Genomic DNA, 17,157 nt, shown 5'->3' with positions numbered 1-17,157 from the left:
TTATGGAACTATGCTTCACATAATGACAGCTTGTGGCTGAAGCATCTGCAAAGATGTATCATTTAACAGCTCTAAAAAGGTGTTTTGTATTTGAAGTTCAGAGAGCTTCTTGCAAAGAAGGAAGGAAAATGGTCTCATTTTAGTGATGAGAAACAGGAGCAGGGAGATGGACACTAGACCACAAAATAAAGCAAAATATATAAAAAACAGAAAAGGTTAAGGTTCTGTCTTTCAATGCAAGTTTTCCCATTGGATAATCAGAGCAAAGTGGCCACAAGTTACAGTGTCAGGGAACTGGAAAGCTTAGATCAGAAAGATATTTACATTTAATTATTAATTATGTTTGCAATACCTTTCTAAGCTTGATCAGCATATGCACCAGCTGCCACAATACCAGTGATATGATTGCTACACATAATGTAACTTAAATTTATTTTTATTAACAAGTAAATGATGAACTTATTAATCAGGTACATTTATGAATTGATAAACTGAAAATTAAAATCCAAGCAAAGATTTATGGCTGTCTAGGGACCATTAGACAGGACTTCATTTGAGCTTCCTGAGTCTTCTCAATGTCCAAAAATTAACAAATAAATTCATATTTTTCAAAAATAGGTGTGGTCCAAGATGGTGACAGGGGAAACAACACAGAAATATACACCACAAACTACAGTGTTAAGTACTATATTAGGTCAGATGAAATAAAGAAGAAAATAGGGGGAGGGGGTTAATTTTTATATATGCATATATATTTTTTTTATTATTAATTTTTTTTTCTCGTGGCATTTATGTCTATTAAATTAACTGAAAGAAAGAGGGACAAAACCTCATCTGCCTTTACTAACTGTGAGTATTGTTCACTGCATTCCTCAGTACTGTCTACTGGGGTTCTGAATCACCATTCCCTGCCACTGAGCAGGTCTAAGGATTTGCCAAAAATGCTGGCAAGGGCAAGAAATGACCAGGCCTCTAAAAAAGCAAAATGAAATCCACTTGGACAATGAGTATACTGCATCCAGTGTCACAGAGATGATGAGAGCAGCAGCACTGCCACTGAGGGATCTGTCCCACGTGGCACCACCCTGCAGGGGGAATGATGCTGACCCATTCCACTGGCCCCACTGCTTTGTGTCTGGTTCCTGGATATGATTGGTGCTGGCTCAGACTTCCTCAGCTGTAGTAGCAGGGCTGGACTGAACAGCCCTGAGCTTCCAAAAGCAGCTTGGCCTCTCAGACTGATCTGGATACTCTGTGCTGAATGGAGAAACTGAAATCAAAGACCTGCTGTGGAGGACAACTGCAATACTGGTCACTGTGGGCTTGGAGAGATTCCTCCCAGGAATGGAATCTAACAGATCTAAGTCTCCTTGGAACCATAGGTACTTTAGAAAAGGCAAAAAAATGTTGGTGGTTCTGACCCACCACTTGGCAATGATGATTTAATTATGCTTAAATGCTCTAACCTCACTTCAGCTGCAATAAAAGTTCTGTGCCATAGACTTCCTCCTGTGTGGAAAAAAATTCAAGCACTGTGTAAACACCTCAGCACCTGACCATAAGAGTCAGCTGGATTCAGTGGTGGTGTTCCACAGAAACACAGCTGGACTGTGAATATTTCAGATGGCCTTCAGGAAAACCATACATGTGTAAGGTGTACAGCACAAATACCTCCATGCCAACAGCAATCAGTTTCAAATTATCACACTTCTACCAAAAGAAAAGTGAGGAAACAAATGAAAAAAACAGCCAAATTATAAACAAGGAGGAAAGAGAAGGAAAATTATGCTGGCTCCCACGGGATTGGTGGCCTCCAGCTTTTCAGCAAAACAGAGGAGCATGTCAGTAATGTATAGGCAGTTATGATGTTATAGTCACAAACTAGAAAAAATATCTCACATTTCCTTCACTGCTTCTGTGCTATAAATTTCTGCACATGGCTGAGGTGAAAGTACAGAAACCTGTATAGTGGCAGGTTTTTGATTCTGTGAGTTAACCACTGTTGATAATTCACCAATGCTTTTGTCACTGCTGAACTGTTCTGCATCACATCAAGGCTTTTTCTTTTTCCCACTGTACCTCCAGCAGGAGTAGTCAAGGTGGAGACACACAGCTGAGACAGCTGATCTGAGCTGATTAGACAGATATTATCATATGATATCATACTCAGGAATAAAAGCAGGAGGAAGCTGAATCATTCATGGTTATGTCATTTGTATTCCTGAGCAGCCATTATGTGAGCTGAGGTGCTGCTTTTCAGGAATTGGCTAAAAAATTGCTTGCAGTGAGAATTAGTAAATAAATACTTAAATTCACTTGTATTCACAGCTTTTGCTTCAGCTGTTAAACTGTTAACTTAAGCCACAAGCCAGTCTTCGTTCCTTCCCTCCTTCCTTCCTTCCTTCCTTCCTTCCTTCCTGCCTTCCTGCCTTCCTTCCTTCCTGCCTTCCTGCCTTTCTGCCTCTTTCTTGCTTTCTCTCTCTTTCTCTCCTTCTGTTGGCTGTGATCAATGCACTGTCATTGTTTAACTAAAGACTTAGGTTTAAAACTTTAGAAACTGTCCTGTAGCCCAGATATATTAATCCTGTTAGCTTGTCTCTTCCATGATGTATCAAACACAAAATATTCTTGTTGTTCATTGCCTTTTCAATTCTCTTATAAACTATGTTATGATATTAGCAAGACATAATACTCTTTGATGCTTCTCTCCAAATCTACAGAACTTACAAGGGCAACTCCTTCATCTTTCCCTCACTCTGTTCCATCCCACTTAACCATGCACTGCTTTAACCGTTTTAATTCAGATATTTCAGTGGGTAGGATAGAAAATAGGGGTCAAGGCATTCTATGGTAATTTCAAAGAGAGTCAGGAACAGCACAGACTTTTTTCTTCAGCTGCACAGTGTTTCTCTGTTTCCCTCCCCCCCCCACCTACTCTGGAGTCAGTGACTCCCCCATTAAGATGCATTCATTTGGCTGGAAGTCTCAGTGTACAAAAAAAGAGTTGTATTCTTTCTGCTCTACTGCTAAGGTCAAGCTGCCAGTTTTCTTTGTGATGCGTGAGGCAGCACAGAACAGAAATTGCATTTCCACTCTCTTCAGGTCTTCTTTTAAATGCCACAATACTGACAGTAATCACTGAGCTGAACAGATATGACACATAAGACACTGACAGAACAAATAGGGCCCATCCTATCTTGGTTTTCCACTAAGTAAACAAATATGTATTTGGCTGTCAGTTTAGCTAGAGAGGGTTCTGAAGATAGGTAACTTTTAAACACTGTGCCATTGTGAGAAATTTATCATATGTTAAACATCCTGAGATTAATATAAATATAGAAATAAACTAGACATATCAATAAAATAAAGTGGGAACAGAAAAACCTTTTCACAGCAGATTGCACATCTAAGCCCTTCCACATTGCCATGTTCTTGATAAAATATTTTATATATATATATAATGTATGTATATATTTTATATTTTTTCCATAAACTTACTGTAAGTTTATGGAAAAAATAAAGACAATTTAGAAAGATAGCATGGGCTTCACACCATTTACTAACATAAACAGGTGATATTTTACATTTCCTACTTCTCCCATGTACTTTTCATATACTTAAAGTGAGAGCCTGCAAGAAGAAAAGAGATAAAAGTGAGTGGAAAGAATTAGTACTCAGAGGCAAGTTATTCTATCACCAACATCTTAATGATTTTTTAGCAGCTTGAAGTTATTCTATCACCAACATCTTAATGATTTTTTTAGCAGCTTGTTATGCACTAAACCTGAAAAGAATTATTCATGATATTTGTCTATGTCACTGAACTTTAACTGTGAGCCAGGGAAATGTTTGATTCCCTCAGAAACTTCATCACAGTACAAACTGGTACTGTGTCTACCTAGGTCATTTCCTGAGCAATCACATCTACTACAACAGATCTCATCTCTTCCCAATCCACATCCTGCTTTTTGTTGTGACTAAATTAACTTCAGTGGTGCTCAAGATATTCCCAAGTGTTCCAACCCTGTAAAGTAGTCACTGTCTATGATTTTTACTAACTTTATTTGTGATGCTTGGAATTAGAAAGGGAACAATTAGAAATTTATCTTAATAAAAAAATTCAATTTCCACGTTTTTCCTACCTATAGCCAATCAGAAATGTATCTTATTCACAAGCTTGAAGATGTATTTGAATTACATCACCCTAAAGTATCCCAACACACAAAACTGGTTTAAGTACTGCTTAAAACTTATTCTACTAAAACTCATCCAGTACATACAGTGATGTTTTAGAAACATAAAACACAGCTTTGCAAAACAATTTGATCTGTAGTTATTTTTCAGTAAATGAAATTGAGGAATAAAAGCTTTCAATCACCAAATAATCCTATTCTTTAAATATGCTGTCACTGTCAATTAGCACAAGTTGTTATCTCGCTGGGTTTTGCACAGCTTTCTATAAATTCTTTGAATAACACATTGACACTAAACTATTTTCCTTAAAGAGTGAAAATGCATGTTACTTTACACTAAATAAACCTAACATGAGCATGTTTCAGGGATATGTGTATTTAAATCTGTTTACAGTCACAGGCATTTTGTTTTGATTTTTGCCACTTGTTCAAAATTTATTATAGTGAAGTAATGGTTTGTTTATTTTGTTATGAGCAGTAAAAGAAGGGGAGTGAGAGCAAAGTTAAGAGCTGGGTCACAAAGAATAAGAGAAAACATATAGAAATACACATATATTTGTTTTGCATCTTGTAATTTTTTTCCTGAACTGGGGGAAAACAGAATTTTATTTCTTGGAACCAAAAGAGATATCCCTCTAGCATCACTGTGATTCATTCTTCCACTGAAGATTTTTGTGTGTGGAGGAATCTAGTTCTTCAAAGAACACAGAAGAGCCTGATAAATGCTGTGCCTCCCACAGATTTCTCAGGGTGTTACATATTTCTAAGGCTGGGACCCACAGACTCCTCTCCATTCTGGATGGTTGTCAGGACACCACACACAAGAAGCATCACTTTGCCTGGCACCCCATAAATTTGTATTAATGTTGGATTTATGCAGCCTTGTACAGGGCTGACTGAGGAAACTAAAAAAGGCCTGTATTTGGAAGACTTAGAATCACAGAATTATAGAAAAATTAAGGCTTGTAAAGAGCTTTAGGATCATCAAACTCAGCCATTAACTGAGCATTGACAGGATCAATGACAATGACAAAACCACGTCCCTAACCTCTACATTCACAAGTTATTTTAAGTTCCACCACTGCCCTGGACAGCCTTTTGCAATGTCTGAGCATCCTTTCACTGAAAAAATGTTTCCCAGTTTTTCAAACTCAAACTTCCCTGGCACAACTTGAGGCCATTTTCTCTTGTCCTATGGCTTGTTACCTGGTAAAGACATCGACCCATGCCAGTCTACAACTGCCATGATGCCTCTCCAGCTTCCTGCTCCAGAGAGCCACTGAGTGAAAAACATGGGATAAGAAGTCATAAAGGCAGGAGAATGGTCCCCTGACATGACGTCTGTGTGCATTTTGGCCACCAGTCCCTGCAGAAGGTGCTGGGATACGACCATGGATTATTAGCACCATGGATTATTAGCACCACGTAGGATAGTTGCAGTGGAAAGACAGCATCTGAAATCAATTCTCTTTGAAGTTCAAATTGCTCCATTTTCCTTCTATCCTTTTACTCCTTTATCATCTCTTTACTCATCTGTTTCTATTTTACTGTTTTCTCAATCTTTTTCTAGGTTTCTATTTTTTCTATTTCTTGTCCCTACTCAGTGGTTGCTGTATGTTAACATTTCCCATACAAACTGCTTGGATTGTTTCTTTTATATCTTCTCTTTTGGCTTTTTCGTAACCCCTTCCTCATCATCAAATATCAGAGCAAATTGTCATTTTGAACGTATTAGCTGGGGGAAAAAAGGAAAAAAGGAAGAGGAAGCTTATGTGATGTACTCCTTGTTATGTCAGGCATTTAATAACTTTTAAGTATCCTGGGAAAGATTTGAAAAATGAGACTTTTGACTTCCACTTTTATAGGAACAGACTAGTAAACAGAGTGTGCACTGAGAGAGAGATTAAGTTGCAAATCCACCATTTTTTTTTACTCTGTGCATTCCATTGAAACTTCCGTAAGTGGAAGAAAGGCACGAAAGCCTGGTTTCTGGAGCTCGTACTTTATACACAATATACTCGTATAATGTAATAGATTGTTCTTTTTTTCTCCTCTAATCCCAGGAGAGAAATAAGGTATTTCTGGGGCATATCTACAAATATATGGGGCCCTCATGAAGCCCAGAAACACATCCTTGGGCTGTACCCAGTGTCAGATACTGCACCGATCAGAGCTCTGGCATGCTGTGTGTGATAAGTGATCAAATGACCATGCCATTAGGCAGCCCAAGAAAGATTATTCACTGTGGAGAAAATGTCTAATGACTGCTTTTTAATCAATTGAGAAACTGAGAACATAATTTCTATATAAGTCCAGAAAAAATTTAGAGAAGGGGGATTTTTTAAAGCCTGCCAGGCATTCTGGATGACGTAAGAAGCTGCCGTTTTTGAAATAACTGAGAATTTGACAACACTTGGGCTTGGTTTTGAACATCCTGAATAAAAATATGAAATAACAGTAGACATTTTGCAAGCTTCTAAAGAGACATTTCTGTAAAGACACTGCAGATCCTGTTCAGCAGGGAAAAGTTCAGTGTAACCCAACAGGCTGTCATGCAGGTAGAAGGCTAGTGAAGCTACTGAAGGAATCACAGAATAAGATAGGGCAATCAAGGAATCATAGGATTTAACAGAGATTATGACTTTAAGCTAGGACTCCTATATCTTGGGCATGTGAAAATGGACAAGAATTACAGAATTACATTACCACTTCAAGGAGATTGCAAGGAAAAAAATTACACAACAGCTCCTCATACCCCTAGTCAGTGTAAGCTGAAGAACTATGTGCATCAGTCTCTCAGCTGATTACAGCTCTTACTTTGCCAAAGCTTATGACATTAATTCTTAAAACTTATAAACATTTGTGAGGTCACCTTTGGGACCCCTGAAATAACTAGTTTAGTTCTAGGCTTTTATAGAATAGATAAAACACTGACCACATGTGTTGAAAACAAAACTTTTCCGGAGACCATATACATGACATTGGCAACAATACACAACTTGCCATCTCCTGAGATAGTCTTTTATGACACCCTCATCTTTTGGATTTTCCCCACCCACCTTGACACAAACTGATTTTAGCCAGTGTCTCCACTGCTCAGGGGGCAGGTAATGCTTTAGCAGATTTCTAGGGCTTGCAGAAAAGTGTCTTCCAAAGATACCTCTGAAACTGGAACCCTGCACAATACTCTGGCAACACCCAGTTCCTGTCACTGGAGCTGTGAGAGCATGATGAGACTTCCAGCTTCTAGGAAAGAAAATTAGACAGGCTTGCAGGCATAAAGGGAGACTAATTAAAGTCAAAGAACAAATTAAAAGTGTAAAGGATTACCAGAGGAATGGAAGGGAATAAAATGGAAAGTATGGAAAGAAAAAAGATGAAAGCAGCAACAGAAGAGGAAAAAAAAAAAAAAAAATTCTTAATTGTGCTTTCAAGAGTGTCCCTAATGGAATTAATCTCATCCAAATTCTAGCAGATAGCACATGCCAAAAATGCTGCAGATGGCTCGGCTCAGCAGCAGGGACAGCTTGGAATGGAAACGGTTCCTGTGGCTGCCTCAACAGATTGTTTACAGCAAAGATACCGACAGTGCCCAGTCATTGTCATGAAACAGTGCCTGTTCCCTTGTTTGAGACCTCAGCCTGGGCATTTCAAATGGCAGATCTGTGTGTGGCTGAAACTAGGAGAGTCCTTGATATTCCAATTCCTGCTGCTGAGGAATAGCCCAGAAGGTATTCTGTCTCTTTATAGCAAGCACTGTGAATGAGAAAAGCTGAGCAGTGCTCGAGTCACCGAAATCTTCACTCTAAGTGAACCTCTGCTTTAATGAAACACCATGAAAAGCAGACTCATAACCTTCTGTGAGTACTAATCTCTTAGAATGATAGAATTGACTAGGAAGGGGCTTACAAGGATCACCAAATCCATCTCCTGGTCCTGAGCAAGGCCATCCCCAAGAATCCTACCCCATGCTTGAGGGCATTGTCCAAATGTTTCTTGGGCTCTGCCAGTCCGGTGCTGTGACCATTCCCTGGGGAACCCTTTATTGCCCAAACACACCCCTGGGGAAGAACCTTTTCCTGATATCCAAACTAAACCTCCCCCAGCTCAGCTTCAGGTCATTCCCTTGGGTCCTTCACATAAATCGTTCACATAGAGGCAGTGTAGGTGAAGACCCTGAATCCTTAAATTCCATTTCCATCCCAGGAACAGAGAAAAGCAGGAGGTGGGCTAACAAATCTGTTTGCCTTCCAGCTGTACCACTACCCAGCACACACATGAGGTGTCCAGTACTTTAAGGATGCGATCTCAGCATGTTTCCAGTTATACAGGAGCCTTTATACTCCGAAGGACACATTTTAGTTCTGTTTGAGGCAACATAAATAACTTTTTTTGTACACAACAAACAAATGCAGTCTCGAGACTAGCCTAAGGATGTCTGTTTAGCAGTCTGAACGCAAAGAACACTGCTGGCTATCTGTATTATTAGTGCCACATCAGCCAAAAGTCCTGATGACTTTTAAAAAAATCTCATGATTTTGAGGATGATAGTAGTCCTTCTATAAGAGAGTTTCAAAACTCTAAATGCTTTTTCTGTTCTGGTATATTTGCTCTTTAATGTTCAATCTCTGTAATGTGTTCTGTCTTAATGTAAAGCACTTAGACTAACAAAACATTCACCAGCCTGTTCATTTCAAAGACTCTTCCACAATCTGCTTCATCTTGCTTTCAAGCAAATCATTAAGGGCTTATGTCCCTCTTATTGACCAAAGGAAGTTTTCCTTGAAGATCACTTATATCTCCAATTGTACATGTTCTAATTCCAATTTCATCACTTAAATTGTTGCTCTCCATGAAGCAATTCTGGCTGCTTTCCTCCTCAAATTTTGGAATATATGTGTTATTCTCTTGATCCTCATTACCTTTAAATATTGTGAGTTCTCCATGTGAGTTTCGACACACACATGGAAGTGACCAGCTCATTTTCCTACAGCCAGGTGGGCATTCATCATCTGGATGTTATGATGGGAGAAGCTGGATAGATCAACCCGTTCACATCACAGCTGCATCCATTTACACTGAGTCTCTGTATACACATGCAAGTTGCACAATAAAGAATCATGAATTACTGTCTACAGCAGCTATTTGAATATAGTCATAGTCGTTTGTCATCATAAATCACACTGTGTCACTCCTTTTATCATCTCTGTTGGTTTTCTTTGAACTCCATCCTATTTATCAGGCATTTGCTAGTGCTGAAGAACCCAGACTCCAGTCAGATTTCTCAGTACCGAGTTGGTATTTCACATGCAGACACCCCCCTATTAAATACAGAGGGCATAATTGAATCCTCCACCCCTATAACCATTGAACTATGTGGACTGCCAAAATAATGAAAACATCTTTTACCCATTTCCCTGAGGCAAACAATTCTGTCCACAAGGCCTGCCCATAGGCAAAATAAATTGATTAATAAATAATGTATTTAATCCTTTTAGGCGGGTAACATATACAATAAAGGTAAATCAAGAATATCAGAAAGGGGTCCAGAATCATTTGACTTCTCACATTCAATGGTCCCAAATAAACTAAAACATATGAAAATGCAGAATTTAGGTCATCATGAGAAATGTGATAGCACAGGTGACTGCACTGGGGGAAAGAGAAAATAGCCTCAGGTTACTACAGATATTTCTCTGTATGTAACCTCTGTGAACTACACCTGAACAAAAGAATTCATTATTCTCTGAGGAACAAAAAATAACTCTACAGAGGAAACCCGTAGACAATCTTTCTTCTAGTAAAGCCACTAATAGAAGAACATGTCAGTTTTTGGAACTCAGAAAGTTGATGTGGAAATATTAGTGCTCTATAATTAACCGTACAAGGTGCTCTGAGCAGGAAAATAAGGTCCTACGAGTGAAGTTTCAGATATTCAGTATATTTCAGTGAAAGAAGATCGAGGTGTAAACTCATCATTGTCTATAAGTATTAATAGAAAACAGAGATTTTCTCAAAGTTGTTAACAAAGAGATAAAATGCTAGAAGTTGGAATTACACAAAATCAAGCTTGAAGCAAATTCAATTTTCTACCTATGAAGGAAACTAAAACACATGGATAATTTTGTTATCAAAGATCACAAACCTACCAGGATCTCTGCCTTTATACAATCTCTAGAGCTTAATCAGGTTTATGAGAAAACTGGAAGATACCCATACCCAGGGATGTGATTGGTGGCCCTTCTTTATTAGGTGTTTGCTTGCTTTCTCATGGCAAACATGCAACGTGTACCACCATTATGTTGCATGAAACACCTGCATTTCTGCATCAGAACTATGACTGATGTTTAGTTTACAGCATCCCAGACATGCCAAACAGAGCTGGTGGCTTAGATCATTCAGCTAGGATGTTTTTTCCATGGATACATATAATTGTCAAGAAGTATTACCTTGCTTCTGTCTCTTCTTTTCCTCTCCCAGCCTCACACTGTCACTTCTACACCAGGTCACAGCTAATCAGAGGTTGCAGGCAGCACCATGAAGTGACCAGAGGAATCTATATGTCATTTTGAAGGGTCACTACACTTACCTTTAAGGAAGTTTGCCTGTAGTCAAAAAACACATATTTTTTCATTTTTTTATTTTTATTTTTTTTTTATTTAATCTGGACAAGTAGCATAATTTCCTGAAACACTAGAGGAATTAAAAATCCAGATTTTATTTTTTTTTTTCAGAGAATGATGAGGGAACAAGCAATTATTTTCAGACGGCATACAGATGTGTGTCTTTTTTAATTAAATATCTTAATTTCTTCTCCACTTACATAAAAATTGGCATTTTTTTTCCTGTTAGAGGACGAGAAGGAAAAATTAAAACAGCAAAAACTACACTTGTGTTGACTTTGAGGGGTAAAAAAAAAACCTTAGTTTTCCTTAACTATAATCCACAGCATGCCCAAGCATTTGAAAGGGAACTTCTTTCACCTTGACTCGTACTGAGCTATAACTAAATCCAACACCTTCATCCTGGCAATTGGCTTGCCTCAGGATATGAGAGAAGGCCAGACCCTTTCCTTTGATTCACTTACCAGGCATTTAGGGAAGCAAAGCTGTACCCAAGAATATTCCTGGGGAAAATAAGAAACGGAATCAAAACCAACCCCCTCCAAAAAGAAAGGCTGCAGAGGTATTTGATCAGTGTCTGGGGAGTGCTCTGTGGCACCAAGCCCAGTGGTGGGGTAAGAACAGCATCAGCAGGCCCAAGTGGTGCTTTCCAAACTCAGCACTTTTGATACCAGTGGAATCTCTACCTTTGCCCTTCATCCTTTTCAGTGTAACCTGGATCATACATTAATTCATCTCCAGAAACAGCTGCAGTGGGCCAGCTCTCCAGCACACACTCCAGGGTGCTCTATTTACTGGGGACTCTTGTTATGAGGACGTGCTTGAAAATAATAGGCACACAATTTGCTTTATCAAGGCAGAATAAGAGGTAGAACTGGCCCAGAAAAAAAAAAATGGCAATTGAGCACATAAATGAAAGAAAATTGCAGATTTAATCTAATTCCTCGTACTGAAGTTCCCACATCACAGAGAACATAATTGTTTTCACACATTTTGGAAGTTATTGTGTACAAATGATCTTGAAATTAATTGGATGAGTTGCCTGCATCTGTAAAAACACAGCCTTTGTGCCACATTGGCAAAAACAAACAAACAGTCAAGCAACCAAAGGAAAAAAAAAAAACCAAAAAAAAAAACCCAAAAATCACACACATACACAAAAAAAAGAAATATCAAGGAAATCAATGCCTTCCTTAGGCAGCCCAGTCTGAGAATACATTTCCTCACACTATTCCTCCAATATCCTTGAGAGAATCTTTTCTTAATTTCTTTTCTTTGTCTTTTTTTTTTCTTTTTAATACTGAAGCCTGAAAATACATTTCAATCTACTTTCCAATATACAATAAAACTAGAAAGATATAAGTTTTGCAAAAGTCTTGGGGCAATTGTTTTAAAATATCTCCAAATTTTGTACGGTGGCAACAGATCATCTGGAAATCAGTTTGAGAAATAAATTTTGAAAGATGAATATTTTCTCCAAGATAAAAATTCTATCTTATTAATGAGAGATATTTATTAGCTTTGATTTCTTAAATAATTACTCTTTTCATCTGAAATGTAACTTCCATGTGACAGCTAACATGAAATTCATTTTGTATCTATGATAAACCTATGCTATGCACAAACAGGTAATTTTATTTACCTGGAATAACAGTAGATCATCTTCAGTCTTAAATAAATCATCGTTAACCAGGGGAAAAACAATCAAACAAAAAACCAAGAAAACACTAAAATAACATTTTTATTCAGCCAAGAAGATGCACATAAAGGTGGGTTATGGTGCAATCTGATCAGTGTTTGGGGATTGCTTAGGTAATAATTTTTCATCAGAGGGAGGTTTCTTATTTTATTCAGTTACACAGGTACATCAATTTGTTCATTTTTACAGTCACTCTGCAGCCCCTGGGTTAATAATCACTAATATTTTGCAGAATGTGCTGCAGTTAAGTATTATCAGTGTAATTGGTTTGCTAAATATAAGGCAGCAGTAGATGGTCTTAGGACTGAGAGGCTCTTTTGTGGGTGTTTTTTATTTGCAACAAATACAACAGAGAAAAACAGAGCTGAGCCCAGAGGTCTGATCTGCGTCAGGCAAGGGCCATGAGAACACCTTGTCTATTGATCTCTGAAGATATTTGTGAGCAAAGTGGGTTTCAGAATCACCAAGGTTCTTAGGGTTTGAACCCTATGTCAGGTAAATTTAGGTAGGTTTGAGTGGTACCGAGGTGGTCTGATATTTGTCATCAGAGCAGAGAAGAAAAAGTGCCAAATTCTCATTTTATTATATTTGTTTAGAATAAAATATAGTTAATGAAATATAACTATAAATAGAAATACATAATTTTGATATGGACTATAATTGAATGAGAGTCAATACAAAATTTACTTTATTTACTTCAGCTTAATTTTAATTTAATTATTTGTCCTAGCATAATTTTGGTCTGAACTTGCATCAGCCTGTACTTGGTGATCTTGATGATGAACACAACTTACACAACATAAGAAATTTACATACTGCTCTGAAAACAAAAATAATTCTGTTTTCAGAAGAAATGATGCATTCTAGGGAATCTATATTCCATAATTGCAGTACAGAAATCAACTCCTATAAAAATTTACAAATTTATATCTAGCTTTCTACATTTTCTTCAGACACAACTATTACCTGTTTCTTCTGAAACCTGGGTTTTGAGGTGGTGTTTTTTCCTCCTATAAAATAATGGTAGACCCATTTTTTTTATACATTATTACTCTGCATGTGATGCGTGTCAGAGTTGGATGCACAGGGTTCATCATCTTTTACCAGTTCCTGTGAAATTTACACCCTACTGAATAGCACAAATAAAAGGATGTTGGTTGTCCTCCTGAACTGCCTGCCATCTTGGTGAAGAGAAGAGACAAGACTGACTAATCCAAAGAGAATTTTTTGTAAACACCAATGCCAAAAGAACATCCATTTTTGGTCTCCTCCTCCTCATTCCACCCCATGCACAAATGTCACAGTGAGAAAACAGGGGAGGGCTGGAAACACAAGATCAAAATGCCCAGGGGAACTCTGGAAGTGAACTACATCCATGGTAAAAAGAAATCTAACATTTTTACAGCTTGGTTCCTATGGAAAATTCATTCCAAACCTGAATTATTTAATATTTGAATGAATTGAGGAATGGAAAAGCTTTCATCCGAAAGAGGTTTCAGTAATTTTACCCCAGCTGTTACTGGTTCTATCATGACTTAAAAGGAAGGAAGGAGGGAGAAGATGAAAAAACAAAGGCAGGATGTTATCAATACATCAAACTACACACCACTGATTTCTCAAAATCAAAATTGGAAACCTAATTTTTTTTTGTTTTCTTTTTCCTTTCTTCCTTATTCTAGTCTTATTCATTTTTATGGTTAAATTAATAATTTCCTGGACACATAGAATCTAGGTCATTAGGAAAAAGCAGAGCTCATATTGTAGAATGAAAGTAGTCATTAAGGCCCTTTTCTGGTTTTAATACAGTGTAAATTATTATGTAACAGTCAGAATGAATTAATGATTTATGGAACGACATCTATTTTTATTTTCTATCTGTCTCTGTATTCTATCAGTTGGATGATCGGTCAGTATTCTACTGAAATTTAGGTCCATTACACCTCAGAAGTTTATAACCAGTAAATGTTGAACTGCCCACCTCCTTTTTTCTGAACTCTTAATAATTTGCTGGGGGTTGTTGGGGTATTTTGTTTTCCTCCCAGGAGTGTCACTTACATGGTAACAAGAGGAAGTTTTCATCAATCCTAAAGAATTTCTTAAATATCCACTTAATCCCATCTTTTTTTTCTTTAGACCACACAATTCTACTTGTTAATTATGTGTTTCTCAGCTTTGGAGATATATCATATTATATCAGATTATATCAGATTTAAGGGCTTTATTCTCATTAAATCAACAGCTAACATTTTCTGAACAGAGAGATTTGAATTAACTAAATTTTTGATTTCAACTCTTATCTAGTAGTAAGTGGAAACTCAGAAATTTCCTTGACATACGTGTAAAGTTTGGTTGTTATCATTCAGTCACGTTATGAATGTAGTATAGTTCGTAATACTTTGTGGTGAATTAGTCTTCAAATTGGCATTATTCCTACAAACATATGTTTGGGGGAGGAAAAATTGCTGCCATCTTTTGGACATGCTTACAGGAAAAAGATTAAAAAGAAAAAAAACCAATTAAAATATACATATATAAGGAAAATAAAAAAATATTTTACTGAAAGTTCCAGGTAACACATCCTGTATACCTGCTTTTCTATGGAAAAGATAATCTGAAATTGCAGAAATTTACTCCAAGATTACCAATATTTTGTTCTTTCCCATTTTATATGGTGATTGTATAGTAACATCTGTGCAAGAACTGTTTGCTTAGTTAAGCAATACTGATGGGAAATAGCTCTCACTGAAAGATGTGCCACTGAAGTTGAAGCCAAATACAACAAAACCACATAGATTATGGATACAGAAAGAAAACTATGTCAACTCAAAATTTTTAACTTTTTGCACCTATGCTTCATCTTAGTGCTTGAATATAAATAAAACTTGTCTGATCTACACGGTTCTTAGAGTTTAGTGTCACAGCTATTTATCCTGAAAATTCCTTGGAACCTAGCAGGGATGTATTGTATTATATTGTGTTGCTTGTTTTTTTTTTTTAATTTTGTTTCTCTTTCTGTTGTTCTTTTGAATTTCCAGAAGATGCAATCAAATTCTTGTTGTGTGGCCAGCTCAGACTTCTGAAACAAGCTCTGCGTGTTCAGCAAAGTCTTTGTAAGAACAGAGAATGCTGGTTCCAGTGAGAATAAATCAAAGCTGATAATATCTGGGAAAAAGAAAACACTGTCCAGAGAAAATAATGACTCCTCCAAAGAGATATCATTGTCAGACACTAGCATATCTTGCCAGCTGTAGACAGGGATATTAAAATATGCTGCAAATCTGCCTCATAGCCTGGAGTGAGATTCAGGCAGGCAAGCTGTACCTGTCCGGACTGAAGAGGAGACTAAAAGCAGGGAAACCACAATGACACTCAGGGAAGAAAGAAAAAAAGAAAAATAATTGAAAAAAAATTGAAAAAAAGGAAAACTGAGTCACTGCAGGCATTCCTACACTCTGTACAGCTGACTTTGCAGTTAGTTTGATTTCTGCCCGAGCACAAGGACATTCAGGCCAACAAGTTACATCCGCGCTGCCCAGCAATCCACCACCCTTCAGCAAGTGGGAGAGTGACACCGGCACTGGCACTTGGTGTTAAACTCACAGCAGCAGCCTGACTGCTTTCTCCTCACACACACCAGACCCAAGGTCAGCCCTATACAAATAACCAATTAAAAAGGCTTGCAGCGTTTCAGTCTGTAACAAATTAAGCTGACTCATTGCCCCAGTCACAAACTCTAGTCTTTTATCCAAGCCATGTGCAAGAGAAAGAGGAAGGAAACCCCTCATTAAACAATGTCCTTTCCCAGTGAACTCTACGCTCCCAATTCACCCCTTTCTGTCCCAAAATATTGTTGCTGAAACTTACCGCTTTTGCCAACTCCCCCTGCTCCCAGCATCACCACCTTGTACTCTCTGGAGCCTGCTGAGGAACTGCTCGAGGAGCTGATCATTGCATTTTCTAGCTCCATCTTGCACGAAGCAGCAGAAAGGACCGAAACAGAAGAAAAAGCAACTGGCAGGTGTTTTGTCTGATCTTAAACAACTATAAAAGCTGTGTTAGGGGAAAAAAAAAAAAAGGCAGATAGGGAAGGTATAATGCAAGAGCTATGATTTATCAGCCTCACACACTGCTGTGCCTGTGTTAGCTGGAGAAGGTCTCATAGCAACCACTTTAACAGCTTCCAATAAAAATCTCTCTCTGCCCCCTCCCAGCGCTGTATCGTTCTCTGTTTCTCTTCCTGGACAGCAGCAGTTTTGTGAGGCACAAGAGGTCTGGTACCTCTGGGCTTGCAGTGTCATTGAACAAATAGATCATGTACTTCAGCAAAATAAAATGGATCAAATTTCTTAATTACGAAGCTTGTTATTCGATGTAATACTTGCTTCTTAAGCAGACAACCTTCTTTTCACCTTGGAGTTAAATATGCATCCTGTAATCATCAAGTCTGCTAGCTTTACACTTAAAACTATTACAAGTGAAACAAGTAACAACTTTTAACAGCCTTTTTTCTTCATGAGGCTTACTGCAAACACAGAAGTTTTCTAGGGCTAGATTTGTCCCCAGATCAATACTCATTTGACATCAATTATTTGCAGAAATAAACCAGATATTTTGGGGGTGAAAAAAACAACTTTATTTGTTG

The 17,157-nt window shown here is 37.7% G+C and overlaps 1 protein-coding gene across 1 annotated transcript in view; it reads right to left on the bottom strand.

The window, feature by feature from the left end:
* Positions 1-16,707, bottom strand: part of RIT2 (Ras like without CAAX 2) — a 174,130-nt gene extending 157,423 nt beyond the window's left edge. Inside the window, exon 1 of the mRNA XM_015652113.3 lies at positions 16,380-16,707. Within this exon, the coding sequence (XP_015507599.1) occupies positions 16,380-16,482 (103 nt within the window). The 5' untranslated portion in view covers positions 16,483-16,707. The remainder of the gene's footprint in view (positions 1-16,379) is intronic.
* Between the last annotated feature and the right edge of the window lie 450 nt (positions 16,708-17,157).

The sequence above is a fragment of the Parus major genome, chromosome Z (genome assembly GCF_001522545.3).
Source record: "Parus major isolate Abel chromosome Z, Parus_major1.1, whole genome shotgun sequence".
Classification (NCBI taxonomy): Eukaryota; Metazoa; Chordata; class Aves; order Passeriformes; family Paridae; genus Parus; species Parus major.
The sequence above is the reverse complement of the archived record's forward strand: the minus strand, read 5'-3'. Positions and strand labels throughout refer to the sequence as shown.